This window comes from Numida meleagris, chromosome 1, assembly GCF_002078875.1.
Source record: "Numida meleagris isolate 19003 breed g44 Domestic line chromosome 1, NumMel1.0, whole genome shotgun sequence".
Classification (NCBI taxonomy): Eukaryota; Metazoa; Chordata; class Aves; order Galliformes; family Numididae; genus Numida; species Numida meleagris.
In genome coordinates, this window is record NC_034409.1 from 67,434,502 (window position 1) to 67,451,272 (window position 16,771).

General features: G+C 35.1%; 1 protein-coding gene across 8 annotated transcripts in view; it reads left to right on the top strand.

Annotated features, from left to right (window-relative positions):
- Positions 1 to 16,771, top strand: part of C2CD5 (C2 calcium dependent domain containing 5) — a 69,136-nt gene that overhangs the window by 26,875 nt on the left and 25,490 nt on the right. For 4 of the 8 annotated variants that reach the window (XR_002436837.1, XM_021391676.1, XM_021391618.1 and 1 more), the window contains exons 10-11: positions 13,475 to 13,589; positions 15,300 to 15,488. Coding sequence is in view for 7 of the 8 variants with exons in the window: in XM_021391676.1 (XP_021247351.1) it covers positions 13,475 to 13,589; positions 15,300 to 15,488 (304 nt within the window). In the remaining variant the exon portion in view is untranslated. The remainder of the gene's footprint in view (positions 1 to 13,474; positions 13,590 to 15,299; positions 15,489 to 16,771) is intronic. The other 4 variants (XM_021391656.1, XM_021391635.1, XM_021391663.1 and 1 more) reach the window with 2 other exon arrangements.

Below are 16,771 nucleotides of genomic sequence, written 5' to 3' on the forward strand. Positions count from 1 at the left end.
CTGGCATAAACTGATAATATGAAATAAAATCCCAGACTTGATTTGAATTCAAGTAAACTACTTCAAGAAATTTTTAAAGCATCAGTGCGCAGAATATTGTTCTTTTTTTCCAATTTTTAAACTTTTATTTATGAAGTAGAGAGAAAATAAAGAGTAATGTCAATGTATAATTTGTTTGTTCTTTTTTGATACAAATTTGTCTCAAGCTTCTGTATTTTGACATATATGGTACAGATATGACATCTATATCATATACAGACAAATATATGATACACATCACTTACATATGAAATTTACTATACGATAATCTTAAGACAAAATGAGAAAAAAAAACCTGCAAGCAGGATAAGAATGTGAAATAGAGACGCGTATTTGCACAGTTAAGTGACTTTTTGCGACATAAAGGGTTTTTTTTGTGATTTTTGGATTGCTCCTGACAAGTGTATGTAATGTACACGATACCTCAAACTCCGTATATTGCAAAAAAAAGAAAACTGAAAAGGGGAAGTGAAGGGATGTGTCAGTGAGAGGGAAAGTGAAAAAGTAGAACAAAATCTGATGCGCTGATGATGGTCATACAAAGCACTTGAGTCAAGTTTATAAATTACTCAATTAAATTACATAAACTGACAAGTAAATGTGCAGGAAATTGTAGAAGAGGAAAGAAGATTAAAAGAGGTTGCTTGAGAACTTATCAGTTACTCAGTAATTGCTATTTATTGTACACTTTGGTCACGCCTAGTGCTAGATTGCTATAGCATGCTCCTTTTTTCCCTTTCTATTTCAGCCTCTTATTAACTCTGCTGTCTGTGTCTTTCCAGTTCCTGTGGAGTGATGTTGTCAATTGTGTTCTTGTTGGTAGTTTTTTTTCACTATTCTGCTCCTATAACTGATCTACTAATTTGCTGTTTTGAACTCAGCCTTTGTCGGAATTATGGGTAACACAAGATCATACAAACTGCTAGACTGGAATAGTTTCAATTCAGGTATTTTACTAGTCATTCAGTACTACATACGCTGACAGAAATTATGGCAGCTCAGTGAAGTTCTTAGAAATGCTGTAGGTTATTAATTAGGTTAATGCCTCAAATTTAAATCTGTTTAACGGTGACATGCTTCAATGTCTTGTTTTAATGTTGTTAAAGGCTTTCTTTAAAATTGCAAAACATCGTTTTAGTATAAAATAGTATTCCTAAGATGAAAATAATACTAATCTGGAAAGCCTTGTGTCTAGAAGACAAGTAAGCTAGGTAAAGAGAATGGATTCTGGTTTACATAGATGGGATCATGTCAAATGTGATTTTTTTTTGTTGTTGTTTCGTTTTATTTTGCATGATCTTGCACTTTCTTCAACAATGGCCGTACTTCTGTTAATTTTAGGAAATCAATGACTATGTTTGTTCTAAATATTAGACATAAGGTAGGCTGAAAGCAAGAAAAATAGACTAAGAAGACAGTCTCTTCAGAGAGGATAGTTTGTAGTCCAGAATGTGCTGGCTTATAAATCTTGTATTGTAAGACACAGTTATCTTGCAAGTTTTACAGCAGAATTATTTAAACTGTTAAATCTCTTCTAAACTCAATATGAAAAAGCCCCAGTGTTCTACTTGTTACGCTGTTTTAGGGATCAAAGTGTGTAACGTCTTTATACAGCTCCAGAGAAAATGGAAGAGTTAAGGCACAATCTACATAAAAACTATGTAAAGTACTGGCCTCTTACTTGGGAGAAATAAAAACAATCTCCTTTCTTTAAAGATCCCCTTCCTTCCCTCTGGAAATATAAAATACTACGGAAGAAGCAGAGGTGTAACTTCTGTGCTTGTAATACCCGAGTCAGTGAAGCTTGCCAAACATTGGTGTTTTTAAAACTGTCACAGTAAAAAGGCAGAAAGGTGACTTTGGGGGATTTGTTTACCCCCAGAGTCAAACTTACCTTCCTGTTACTGAACTGTTGCCTTGCACATCTGTATTGTGTCTTTGGAAACTGCACTCAGTCATGCTCTACACTTTAGTTTAATTATCTATATGCGTTTTTCATTTTACAAATAGTTCAATTACAGGTAGTATGTGAAACTGTTGGCTAATTTTTGTGTCCTTGTTTATCCTCACATTGAGTGTCCTGGAACATCAGATATAGGAGATTTTATGGCTTTTTTGTCTGTTTTATTTTTGTTTATTTTCTTGTTATAAAATGGAATCTTTTAAATTTAATTTCCATGTGAAAATAATGTTATGAAATTTCCAGATTTATTAGTGGTGTAGCATAGCCTTGTTCAAGGTGTTTCATGTTATCATGGAAATTTTATTAGGATAATGGAGTAAATTAATTGTGTACTGACACTAAGCTGCATTAAACTAGGCTGGAAAGTGATCCAGTAATGCAAGCCTGCAAAACTAAGGGCGAGCTAGTCATAGATTTATTTCAAAACAGTGGCCTAAACTGTTTAGAGGTGACAGAAAAAGGAAGACAAATACCTGTTATATGCATTTATACCCAGAGGTGATGCTTATGCAGAAATTCTGGAGTAGAGAAACCTAAATCAAGCACTAACTTTAGAGTTAATACTGCCCTGAGAAGCAGAACTGTCTGTGTTTCTGTTGCCTTGATATGTGTCAGCAGCTCTCTACTAAACAGGCTTGATTTATCTTACTGGTCAGGGACTGAGTGAGTCATGTTTATATTCACATTTGTTGGTTTTTCATTGCCAGGGATGTTGCTGAACAAGAAAAGTGAAGGAATACATTAGATCAAGTATTACATGTGATGTGCAATGGGCAGTAGATTTTGTAGTAGAGTTCAGATTACATACTTTAACCCTGTCTTAGACTGAAATAACGAATGTGTTGTGTAAATCTGCTACTGTTGAGAAATCAAAGATTTCTGTTCATCTCCCTCTTCCAGACATTTCTTTCCAAGTCTCCTGTTGCTTGCCCTGAAGGAGATAAGAGACTTTTAAAGGTTAAGGAAAACAGTACTGTGCATTTACATTGTATTCCTGTTAGCAAGGATGTAACCACAGCCATAAGTAGGCTGAAGTTATTTTCCTTTTAGTAAGGGTTCAGGCTTCATTTAAGCTTATCAATGAACTTGTGTACAGACGCTAAAGGATATGGAAGGATATTCCTTTTCTTTCTTTGCTAGTGTTCAGGAAATTATTTGTTTAATTGTGTAAGATACGACAACATTTGATGAAAAGATGCAGAGATTTGAGCGTGCTTGAAAAAAAATGTGGAAGTAAGGACTGACCTGAATTTGATGAGGGGAATATAAACTTCTTAAAATAACCTACAAATTGTGTATAGTTAAATGACATAATTGTTAATGGTTTGTGAAGTTAGGAAAAGGTGATGGTCAAGATGAACCTGCAATAGAAATGTAGAGATGCAAGAGCACAAATTTATAGAAATGAGGGCACTACTAGGTTACATTTCTGTGGTATCCAGGAAAAGGATGTTAAAGATGTAAATATAAAAGTGTGAAAGGAGTCCTAGGTCCAGAAGGCTGGATCTTTGTTAGTTTTTTCCTTGAGGTTAAATACAGAGAAGAAAGGTTCCTTAGCAAGTAAAAAAAATTGTTCAATAGACAGCACTTTCACATGCAGTCGTTTCATAGACTAACGTATCCCCTCTACTGAATTACATTTTTAGCCTCCTGCTTCAGGGAGTTGCTCTAGTAGTGCTGCTTCAGCTCCAGTAGTCAGAAACATGAAAGGAAAAAAGATTGTTAATAAAATTCCCAAGGATCTTTCAAGCTCCGTGTGTGATATTCCTGACTTGTTATTGGAGTGTGAAATTCTCCAGAATGCTAGTTTCTTACATGAGAAAAGGCAAGAGGAAAGCTTGAAAATATTTTGATTCTGAAAATATTTTGATTCTGCTTTTCTGTCACAGAAATACAAACATACAGTGGATATGCAAATTACATTTCATATTGCTATCTGGAGTTTTTAAGTGTGGCATACTTGAAAAAAATGCAATAGAAAATGTCAGAATGTTTTCATTGGAGTCTAAAGTGGCTGTTGTTCAGAACTATTAAAAAAAAAAAAACAACAACGAAATTTTAAGGTTGACCTCTGGGTTTTGCTTGAAGAATTTCCGGATTGATTTGTAGCACATCAGTGTGTATTGACAGAATAATGGTAAAGCAGTTGTCAGGGGATTTTCTGAACAGGCGAGGAGTAGTAAAAGCTACATGGTATCTGAATGAATCTTTTGCTTTTCATTCTTTATTAATGTGTGTATTAACTTACGATGTTTTTCAGTAATATTTTACTCTACTTTTTTGCAAACATTTCAGAGGAGTGAGTATTTCCAGATGGTTTTTATGATTAATGTGAATGATTTTTGAATATTCTCTTTTGAAGAAGATGCAAAAGAAATTATTTCCTTAATTTAAGGGTGCAACTGTGTGTGTGATTTTTTCATTCAGGGAGTTTTGAGCTGATGTCCATGTAATTGAACAAAGGTTCATCATTGTCAGTGAGTGTAGAATACTATGTGTATCTTCTGTTAAAGATTCATAAATTAACAAACTTCAAATGTAAAGTCCTTCTTTTAGAAATCTTTGCCCTAATACTAAGTACTGCTATTTAGTTTGTTTTAGTTGATCTAAAAATCTCTCTGAAATTTGGCTAATGATGTGAGTGTCAGCATAAACTTTTTGCTGCATAGATGCTACAATTGCTTATTACACCACTACAGTTTGAACTGGTAGTACACGAGTGAGAGAACTGTGGTCTTGAAGAAAGTTGTTGCAGATCACTCGTTCTAATTTCAAAATATGAGGTTTGACTAAAACTATTATCTTGATATCACAGTTTTCCTTCATGGTTTGTGATGAGTTTTGGTCAGCCTTATGCTAAGCCACTCTGTGATTGGAAAGACGTAGTTGTATAGTTTCTTACTTTGTCCAAGATATGTTAGAAGAGACTATAACAATGCTAGTTGAAATGACACCTTCCTAAGTACTACTAAATTACAGACAAGCATGTATTTGTAAAATGCTGACAGAGTTTTAGGAAACTGGAACGTAAGTTGCAGGTCACACAAGTTCTAACTGACCTTAGCAGGATAATAGGCACAGCAGTGGATAAATGTTAATGGATAAGATCTATTTTCTGAGCTGAATTAGGCACAACAGCTCTTCCTTCTTAGTTTGAATACGAAGTTCTTAGCACACCATGCTTCTCATTGAAAAAACAATAGGGTGGTTTTTTTCTTGTTCACTTTGTAGTTTAAATTCTGCTAGACGGTGAAATCTGTCTTTGATCTTTTGCAGAAATATTTTCAGGTTTTTTTGTAACTTTTAAGTTATTTTGTCTCCATGCAGTCTTGTTGAAGTCCTGTAGGAAAGACTCCTCGGATCCAGAAGTTTAGAAAGGGTTCTTCTGCTAGTTTGTCTAGCAAAAACAGAAACGTGGTTGTGAAGGTATGGGATTACAGGATGTGGAGGATCTGTGTATGTAATGTACAAAGCATGAGGAGTGTAAACAATGAATAGGAAATGCAGAGGCAGTGTGAATTTCTGCCAAATAACGTCATCTTATTTCTGCGGTTGTACAGTGAGGTAAATCGTCTGCACGGCAGTCAGCCAGAAAGCAGTAGTCTTGTCTGTGAACATCTGTGTTTGTTGAGAGATTAATCTCTTGTTTTCTTCAAAGTTCTGTATATTTCTTTCAGTGACTGTATTAGATAAAATAACCTTCTTGCATACTGTAAATTTCCAGGTAGTTGGACTTGTTTAAGACTTACCCCTAGTTCATTTTGTGATACTAATTATTAAATAGACACAGAGTGGTTTTTAAAAATGTGCCTTGTTTACAGCAGAGTATCTCCGGCTTTGACTGACAGTCCCGTCATTTCAAGATATCCTTTGAAGATGGCTCATGTTTTAAAATCAGTTATATTTACTGTGCCTAAATGACAAATCAACAGGTAGAAGTTAAAATGGGGAATATCTTTATTACCTAGCAGCTCATCAAAGCAGTAGACTGTCCTTGTTACTGTAATAGTATCAATTAAAACATTCCAGTATGGTACTTAGTGTCCCACTCGTTTTGTTATTAGAGGAATCTTGTGCACAGCTGTAAGGACATCAGTGTTATAGAGTGACTGACTGATTGAAATAATAACTGAAAGCTAGAGTGATACAATTAGGCCTGACACGCTAATTTCCCAGAGACAAATTAGTTATGGTATTTAACATTTTATTATGCCAAAACAGCATTTTTAAACATTATAGTGCTAAGGAAGTATGGTAAGGATTAAACCTTTATTTTTAAGTGTTACCTTAATAATAGTTTAATTTTAGGTTTAATTTTTAATATGTACATACAAAACGAGCATTTTTTTAGTCTTGAAATGTGGTATCTTTTGATTTGATTGGAGTTTTTTTAGTTGTATTAAATGATTATTTTCTTTCTCTATAAAACCAATTACTACTGCCAGTTTGATGGTACAACAACTTAAAAAAAAATACTCTTTTGCAGCATGTATTGAGCATGTAAGACCTTCACCTACCATTAAAAGGAAAAGTTACAGGATCTACAGCCCTGCAGTTAATGCTGGTAGTATTTTTCAGCAGATTTGGTTGAACCAGTGTGGAAAATTCTTCCCTCAAAGCGGATGTGTAAAGTCTAGAAAAGGTTAAATTATGCTGTGATCTGTCCAAGTAATTCTTGCTTGTTTGTTCTGAAGATCAGTCACATAGCTTGCAATGTGTGACTGATAAACAAAGTGCAGAACAGTGGAGACTTGGCTTTTTTTAGGGTAAAATTCCAATTACTGATTTTTTTCATCTGAAATTTTCTGTTTAGATATACAGAATTGAATTCATGTAGGTCACACTGTGAACAGTACAAATTACTTGTTTTTTTGTGATGTCAGTCATAAGATTTAGAAGATGCTAATCTTCAGGTATCCGAGTGTTTTAAGTGTTCCATGTATTATTTGTTTGAGATTAGGAACAAATTAAGAACGTTTCAGAACATTTCAAGGCTGGGAGTGTCAAGAATGTAAGTTTACGAATGTAAGAGAGTTAGCTGATGGGAAGGTAAAGCAGGATTCCAAGAGCCGGACTTCTGAATTAGGATTCTTATGATTGCCTTGAAGGGATGAGACAGTTAAATGCCTCAATCCATTTTTGAATTTCTGAATAGAAGTATAATTCCATAGGTTCCTAAATTTCAAATACATTCACCTGTATCAAAGAAATAGAAGTTACAGAATCACGTGGTAGGGGTTGGAAGGGACCTCTGGAGATCAGAGTCCAACCCCTCTGCTAAAACAAGTTCCCCGTGGTAGATTACACAAGAAAGTGTCCAGTCGGGTCTTAAATATCTCCAGAGAAAGAGACTCCACTGCCTTTCTGGGCAGCTTGTTCCAGTGCTCTGTCACTCTCCACAGTAAAGTTTTCCTCATTCATTCCTTGTATGGAATTTCCTGTTTTTTAGTTTTTGCCCGTTGCCTCCTGTCCTGTCACAGCATCACTGAAAAGAGACTGACCCCATTTATTTCACTCCCACACTTTAGATATTTATAAACAGTGATGAGATTTCCCCCCTCAGTCTTCTCCCGGCTGAACAGGCCCAGATCTTTCAGCCTTTCATCTTACAGGAGATGCTCCAAGCCCCCAAGTTACTGAGACATTTAATTCTGTTTTATACTTAAAGCAACTCCTTTTTTTTTTTTCTTTTGTAAGAAAAATCAGTATTCTTCAGTCTTCTGGCAGTGATGTAGGGTTTTCAATGGAATTTGGAATAAAGAATATTCAAGACTTGTGGTGGGAATGTTGCTAAGATAAACTTTGCTTCTTCCCCATCTAGAAGTGTATCTTTATTAAGTCTAACACATCTCGGTAGTGAGCTGCCACTGAAAGGAACAGTCCTGATTTTCTGCGCTATTTCTGCCATGTGGTCCTGCAGTCTTGTGGTGACCATGTACTTGCAGAGTGAGTCGCTTGGCCTGACTAATGTGATAGAAGACTGGCCCTGCAAAGGAATAGTTTTGTGTTCAGTCAGCCATCTGAAATACCTCATCCTGCAAATACATGACAACTGGATGCAGTTTTAGTCCTAGATGCTGCATCTTCAGTAATTGAAGAATTCCTTGAACATCAGCACTTAAACCTGTGTTTTTTCTCATTCAGCAGTTGGGCTTGAGAAATGAGATTGGTGCTTTCTGACCTTGTTTCGTATGCCAGGAAGGCACTGGTGCAGTACTGTTCTCTAGCCTGGGTGTTTTCTCTGTAGTTTTAAATTTTGTAGGAGTAAGTGTATCTCAGTTTGCATGTGATAAATCACAATAATCTATTTCCTTTGGTTTCTGAATTACAAAAAAAAAGTTTTCATTTTCCCATCTTTGTCTTGAGGATAAACAAAGGGAGCAGTTTAAAGAGGAGGGAAAAAAAAGCATGAAGTGGCTTTGAGAATCTTTGGAAAGATTCAAATTAGCATTCATCTGTTGTAGGGTTAGTTATTTGTTACCCCAGTTTATGTTTTAAGATTTACAGGCAAGAAGCTCTTTGTACACTTACTGCTAAATAGTTTAGAAAGGTTATAGGAAATACATTAATTTATGGGGTAGCCAGAGAGCATCAAGTTGGGCTTGTAGGGAGGTGAGACTCCAGGTGCTTGTAAACCTAACAAAGATAGTTCTTAAAAGAAAAGGACTGCCCCCCCAAAAACCTGATCTCGTTCCCAGAAAACAAAGCAAGCAACTCCTCCCCCCCGTATAAGCTGATTAATAAGTTTTAATAAAGAAGGTTTGAGGATAAGAGGATAAGGAAGCTCTGTTTGCAGTATAAAACCACAGTAGCTGTGCCCATTCCTGCTACTTTGAGGTTATTAAAGAGTGAGGCCTCCTCAGAAAAGTGTGGATTATGACTACCTAGTGAAAGACTCAGAGTTTAAATTTGCTGTCTTCATTGCTATTTTTTGAGATGCCAGGACAATAAATCATTTAGTTGTCAGAACTCTCCAGTGTGATTATCCTCATTTTGGAATGCTGCATTGTAAATATTCACTAAATTTCAGTATTAAGTATTATGATAGATGGAAATGAACCATACCGTTCCTACTTAGAGGTTTTTCTCAGGATCTCTTTTTTTTATGATTCAACTTTAGTGCAGTAACTCTTGTGTACAAAACTCTTGTTTTAAAAATTTGCAGGGATTTAGCCTAGTGCTTATTCTGTCTAATTCTTGGAAAGCCTTGGAGACAACCTCTTAACAAATAACTTTGAAAAGATGTTGCTTCTTGTGAATCAGAAAACATCTACAATGTTTAGAATGTTAAGTGTTATCCAGGTGAAAGAAATCAACCCTATATTTTGAAGGAAAGAAGTAGGTAGTTTACAGACCAAAAGAACATTTGGGGCACCAAATAAAGGTAATGTTTGTAGTTATTGGAGCTGTTAAATAAATTTGGAGAAGTTTGAGCTGGAGAGGGTTTGAGTTGGCAGATTTTTATAGAATGCGGTTCTGTTTGCAACGTTGTTTCTCAAGCCTTCAAATCTAGAAACAGTATGCTTTGCTTCCACTGTGTTATAATGCCAATTTTGAAACGTTAATGAAAGCAGGTTAATATTCAGTCTTTGATTTCCAATAAAGATTACATAATAGCAATGTAATTTTGCAGACTTCCTTGTTTGGAGTTTAGATAAACCTTGCTATAAACTACTTGATGGATTTGCTAGAAAAGCTTGTGATTGAGTGCTATGTATGCTTGCCTTTTTGCTTCCACCTAGAATCCAGGGCCATTACTTTCTGTAACCATTTCAGTGAGCTGCCATAGTTTTCAGTCTGTACTGTCACCTGATCCAAGCATGCGCCAAAATACCCACCGTTTCTGGCTACTGTCTGCTGAATCTGCTTTGCAAACCCTTAGTTCTTAAGCTTTTGCCTTAGTGAAAAACAACAACAGACACTCATACAGAGTGTGCTGGACACACGCCATCCTGCTTCCCTAACTCCTCTAATTGTTTATGTAAATCCTTAGCTTTACTAAACTTGTAAATGCTACAATGGCATCCCCATGTGAAATTGTGTGGCTCGTGTCAAACAAGGCTGCTTGTGAAAATATTTGTCAGAAGAATTTGAATGCTACACATTGCACTGCATTCAGTGTTTTGTATCAATTTATTACTGCAATGTCATAGTGTTTGATCTTAACTGTAGACAATCATTTTGTATTTTAATATGCAAAGGTAAGTTCGTGTAAATTGTGTGTGAATGTACAGTATTAATATACTGATTCATATTATTCCCTTTCTGGAAGGGAAAATATAGTGACTCAGCTGAATGTTGTAAAAGAGACTGGGTCTTCTACTTACAAGCACTTGTTTATGCATGACCTTAATACAAATTTTTGAACTTTCACAATAAGAATTTGTTGGATTTTTTTTTTTTGAAAGATATTGAGCCTGATCCTGTGAGCAATGAAGACAATGACTGGAAAACAGTTCTTATCTTTAATAAGAATGATAATGATTCATTACATTACTATAGTTTAATTATGTTGTTAATTCTAATGGTGAACAAAGGGTTAAATGTTGCTTGAGCAAGACATAGTGTTGAGCAACCTCACAACAATACGGACTTTCCGTTATGATAAGGCATTCTTGTAGATGAGCTAGGTGAGAAAATTGTGGTAACTTTCTTAAAAACTTGCTTTGAACTTTGATTTGAATGCTAAATTTCCTGTTGAGGAAAGTTACATGTTTGTAATAGAGGTTGGGACCCGTCACTTATCTCTCAGCCATTTCTGTTTCCTTAGAGCATATCTGTTCTGTTTCAACATTTCATTCTGTTTCAGTTTTTCCTGTGTCCACGTTCCTTTTTAATATCACTTTCTTGCTTGTAATCTTGTTCTTTATTCCACAATGCCTCGTTTGTTCACCCCATTGCTTCACCTATTGCTCACTTTCAACTTCTTCATCACCGTATCATTTCATTTGCACTTTTTGTCACGGTGAGGCCGTTAGCAGTACTTGCCAAATGGTACCTAAGGATGTGAAGAGAAAACTAATGATAATAATAAAATTAACATTCCTTTGCTTAAGTCTTTATGTCTGGAAAAAGATTGCAACAGTCCAGTTACATCTCCATTGCAGTTTTTTCTGTGAATCACAAAAATGCCAGTGGCTATTCCATCAGTGCTTATAGCCAGCAGCCTGTGATCAAGTCTAATTGAGCAAGAAGTGTCTTGCATGGTCAGCACTCCCACTTTTACTTAGTTAAACCTTTCTCTTATAGAGGGAAACACATTAATAAACAAACTTCTTGACTGTGATTGGGTGGAGAAGGAGAAATGTCTCCCCAGGTCCATTTCCATTCTACCAGGAAGAATTAGTGATGACATTTAATGAATTTGCTTGTGGTCTCACATCTTCCTGTAGCTTACTGCGTTTTGTCTGACATTGTAGCCTTTGCCTTAAAATGTGTTTCCAGAGTTCCTCTGGTTGCATAGTAATGCTGCTGTCAGCTGGTGACAGCAAGGACAGCCTGTGTTCAGGTACAGAAATGCACATGCAAAAGAAGATGCTTTATGTGCACCAGAAGTGATTATCAGTGGTGAACTTGGGAAGTCCAGTGCTGTGATATGATGGGCTGCTTCTGCATGACTCAGCTCTTGAAAGCTGATAAGTGTGAGACTTTAATAGCAGGTACTGGGGCCATCTGAGTCTTGAGCACTTGATTTTCTCCGTCAGCAGAAGTGTTTCAACACTGGTTTCATTCTGAGGAATGGCAAAGTACAATGCCTAGAGATTCTACTAGGAATGTATTGAAACCTGCTGAAGATAAAGTCTGCTTGAGTGTAGCATGATTGATACAATTCATGAAAATCCTTAGTCTGTTTTATGTTTTTGTGTGTATATTTTTGTCTCAGTTCTTGGGAAGGTATTCCATGATCACTGTAGTTTTTTGTTAGTGTATGTTTCTTAAAGCAAGAGTTGGATGAACTTGATTCTGCACCCCCAATACAATACTATGAGTGCACAAGCAGTAACATCTGAAGATATATATGGTTGAATATCTAACTTATTTAATACAAACCTCTATGCTTGCTTTTTAATTATTAAAAAATGATCATTAGTTTATTTTAGAATGCTGAGAGCCAAGTTCTGAATTAAAAGCTAAGGTGAAATCGCGGGTGAATACATCTTGCTGTACAATGTTTTTGTTTCAGTAGATTTCAAATTATCTGTATATCTGCATCTTCCATTTTTGTTCATCATGTTGTCAGAGAACTTAGTGTATGATATGGAGTTATCATACACTATAAGTATTCCTAATAGCTCAAAAGTGCATAAGTGGTTCCCAATGATTCTTAGGTTTAATATTTAAAATTATGATTCAGCAGGGAGATTCCGATGGCTAGAATTTTGTATCCATGTCAAATGCAACTGATTCCAGAGAAACTGTGTAAGAATCTGTCCAGATCCTTTTGTAGTATCTGAGCGCCTACAGTTTGATACTGTTTTCTCCCTTGTTTTATGTATCAACAGTTAACGTACTTTTCCATTTTGAAAGAAGAAGCACTTTATAAACTTCAGTTTTAAACAGCAGTATTTGACTTCATATGTAAAAAGTTTGCAGGAGTAGAGCTTTAGTTTTGGGAAACTTGTTTCTGAACAGTCATAATAAATGAACTGCATGAACTTATTCTAGTAGTACTTTTCTTTTGCATTTTAATGTAGGTCTCAGGATAAGGAGTTAGGATATATTTTAATATTTAGGATATACCCCAGAGACAATAAAGATGATTAGATATAAGAATCCATTTTGGAAAAAAAAAAACGTGCAGTTGCCAGGGTACTGAAGCAAAAAAGATGTTGACAAGTATATAGTCAACATACTTCTTGTTCTTCTTCTTGTTAATTTAAAAATAGTGTAAAATTCGTACTGTTTTTGTAAGTTAGAAGTGGTAAACCAAGAGCTGCAGAACACTGTGTTTGACTGGTGATTCAGTCTTGAACAAATGTTTTTTTAAAATCTGGTTAATAGTACTTCTACTTGCAGTAGAAACAATTGTTCAGGTTATTTCAAAGATGTCAGATGAATATTGATGTATTACTCTAAGTACTGTTTCATTATTAGTAGTAGTTGTTGTTTTTCCTTGTTATAGAAGATCTTTGATGCTTTATTGCAAGTTAGATGCTATTCTTAAATTGTTGGAAACTGATAGTATGATCTTAGAGAAGATAGAGATTGGAACAGTGTCTCCAATACTTCGGTGTCATGTGGACCACAACAAGAATGCAGTAATTTGTCAGAACCAGTTCCATGGGTGATAAACAAGAACATTAATGAAACAGCCCTGCTGATGTTTGCTCAATACTTGTGTGACAGCTAGGAAATAGAAAGTTGTCAGATAAAACACTTGAATATGAAAATGTCAACCTTTGAGATTAATTGCATGAAACTTTATGTTGACATAGTGCAGAATAGTGAACTGATTTGTACTTTGTCTTTCAGATGAACCAGAGACACGAGATGCATGGTGGGCAGAAATCAGACAAGAAATAAAATCCCATGCCAAGGCATTGGGTTGTCATGCTGTAGTGGGCTACAGTGAATCAACTAGCATTTGGTAAATCATGATTTTTCAAAATGCCACAGAAAATTCTATTTCTTTTTCAATGGATTACAGATAGAGAACTATTTCAGCACAGTTGTTGTCACTGCCTACTAGGCCTGCTTTGGAGAACATGTTAAAGTAACTTCCTTAAGTTTCATAATTGAGCTTAAAAAGTTAAACATTCTGTCAGATTTCCTTTTTGTTAATAGGTTTTGGTTTGGGCTTTTACTGGGTTTTCATTTATTTTCTAGTGAATATTATTGTTCTTATTACTACTTCTTTTGATTTTCAAACCTGCATTTTTCGTTTTGTAGTAATAGTATTAATTTCTTTGAAGTTTTCTAAAGCTAATCTTCTTGAAGTAGAAGTGGCAGACTGGTACTTAAATGGTGAACTTCAAACTTGAGACACATGTTCTTTACTAGGAATTTATTAAATGTACATTAAAGGAAAATATGCTGCCTAATGCATAAGAATACTTGAGGTGTAAATATTTGTATTGCATTTCTTTCTAAAAAATGTGTGTCATTATTTTCAAATGTGTTAAACTGCTGCTCTGCAGTAGTCTTTCTGAAGTCCAGTTTTAAAAAGCAGTAAGTTCCCCAGGCATGTGTCCTACTCAGGCCAAAATTCCGGTGTCTTGCTGAATTCATCTTGTCTAAGAAATGCTAATCTTGTGTATTTTATGGCTTAATAATAATCTATGAGAATTCTGGAGATGGGGAGAAATGAATTAGGATTCATCTTGTTACAACATTAATATATAATTTTATTTTTACTTAACTTCAAGTATGGAGTAAGACTGTACGGAGTTAGGCAGACTGTTATCAGATTATTTCATACTTTCCTTTCCTTTAAAAACTTAATGTAGTTTAATGTTTATTAGAGTTTCTGTACCTTCTTGTCAATTTGTATTTATTCCAAAAAAAGCTCTGTCTGTAGTACTGGTCTGCTACATGTGGTGCATAAAAACGATTCCGGAAAAAGAAATGACAATTAACGAAGACAAATATATTATTCTAGAAAATGCAGGAAAGCTGTTCTCCATGTTTTTCCATCATAGCATTTTAAGTACTGAATGTTATAGGTTTGTTTCATATTTAACAAATTCAAAAAATGCTAAAAGCTTTGTGATCACACTTTGCATTTCTGAGAGCTTTAACTCTGCTAAACCAGGAATGTGGTCAGTTACTTTATGTGCTGTATGTACTATGATTGTAGTTGTTGGTAGTTCTGCTTCTTACTATCTTCCAAGAAGCATCCTTGTCCATGTTTTGTCGTAATTTCATTTAGAGAGTAAATGTCTGTAAGATGATGATGCTCTCAGCTTCCGGTTCACTTTGGTAAACAATTATGCTCTTTCATTTTTTAAATATTTCTTTGCTTTTGTTGGATGACTGGATTTCTTTTCACTAACTGTGGTGTCAAAAACCATTGTTAAACCTGAGTAACCTTTGTGGTACTGTACTATATTCTTCCTAACCTTAGGCAAAGCTCTTTAGTCTTTCTGTTCGATCCTGCTTCACTTACTGATAAAGTAATTTCAATACTGAAAGAAAATTGTGTGTGAGGTTTCATGGATAAAATTGAGTGAATGTGTAAAATTATTAGCTATTTTGAATTTACTGAGACTTAAGTACAAGCCTTTTAATCTAATAGTTTTATTTAAAACTTGTGCTGAGTAGTAGGAATTCACTTTGTTGTAATTTTTTTCTCTTATAGTGAAGAGGTCTGTATTTTGTCCGCGTCTGGCACAGCAGCTGTACTGAACCCTAGGTTTCTTCAGGATGGCACCATGGAAGGCTGTTTGGATCAAAGGTTGTCATGGCAGCCTGGCTTCTTTTCCATAGGGTCAGAGAAGGGAGAGGTTGATTTTTTTCCTCACAGCCAAGATAGTTCTTCTCTATTAGGGTAGGTTACAGTGTTACAGTGCAGGATGCGGGACCAACCACTTTTCTGCTTTTCACTAACAACAACAACAACAGAAGTAATGGAACACTACAACAAATTAGATATTCTGTTTTTATTTCTAACAGTCTGAATAAGGTAACACATTTGATACTAACCACAGATGATAACTCAGTTTTTCTCTTTGTCACTCCTCAGGTATCTTTCTCAACTTTCTGTCACTTTGAAAAAATGACACATGTATGATAAGTTACATGAGCCAAATTCTGCTGTGGTTATCATATCTGTGTATATGCTCTGTGTGCTGTTTAAGAGCTGTGTAGGAGATAAAATAGCTTAGTTGTAAAACGATGGTGATCACAGATTTTTTCACAAGATGTATGTTTTAGATGAAGTTCATGAAACAAAAATCAAGAAACTGAAGGAAAACCATGAAGTTTCCTTCTACATCCCTTTGCTTCTGTTTTTGCAGACAAAATCTAAAGAGTGTTTATTGACAAACAATTACTTTTGTGAAAAAAATCCTCATTAGATTAATACATACTATTAGCTTATTTTGTTTGTCAGAAAAGTCATCACATATTTCAAGGGATTACTTTAGTCACAAGTAAGGCTGTTTGTTATATATTAACGCTTGTATTACTTTTCCATATAACCCTGCTAATATTGTGCTGTTTATTATTTTTTTTACTTCAGCAAGAGGCTGTTATCTTCTTGTGTAGATAAGATCTTGAAAAATGTAGCTAGAACACAAATATTTGTTTCCATATTCAGTATATCACTTTACATTCTGTCAGAAAAAATAAGAGATGGAAAGAAAGAAATGTGCTCACATTGTGATGGAAATTACATTTTTATCTAAATATGTATTTCACTGCTACTGAGAGACTTGGCAAAGATAACAAAGTAAGATAAAGCAACCAGACAGACAAAGCCCATGTTTGAGACAAAATATGCTTTCCAAAGAAAGTGATGCTTAATGTTCCAAGTCTGTCCAATTTGTTTTAAGCATCTCCTCAAAAATCACTGAGAAGCATTGGTTTATGTGAAACAAAGTAAGTTTACAAGGACGATGTTAGCATACATGTTCCTTGTTCATATTTTTTACTGTGGTCACTCCTGGGTATTTCCTGCTAGGAAGGGGGACTAACTGTTCAAAATGAACAGCAAGTTTTACCTCATACTTTATCATAGAAAATAATTTTGCAGTGTTAACATCTGTTGTGCTTCTTCTCAGTAGGATGGTTGTTCTGTCGTTTATGTTCTGCTTAGTAGACTTGAGTAGG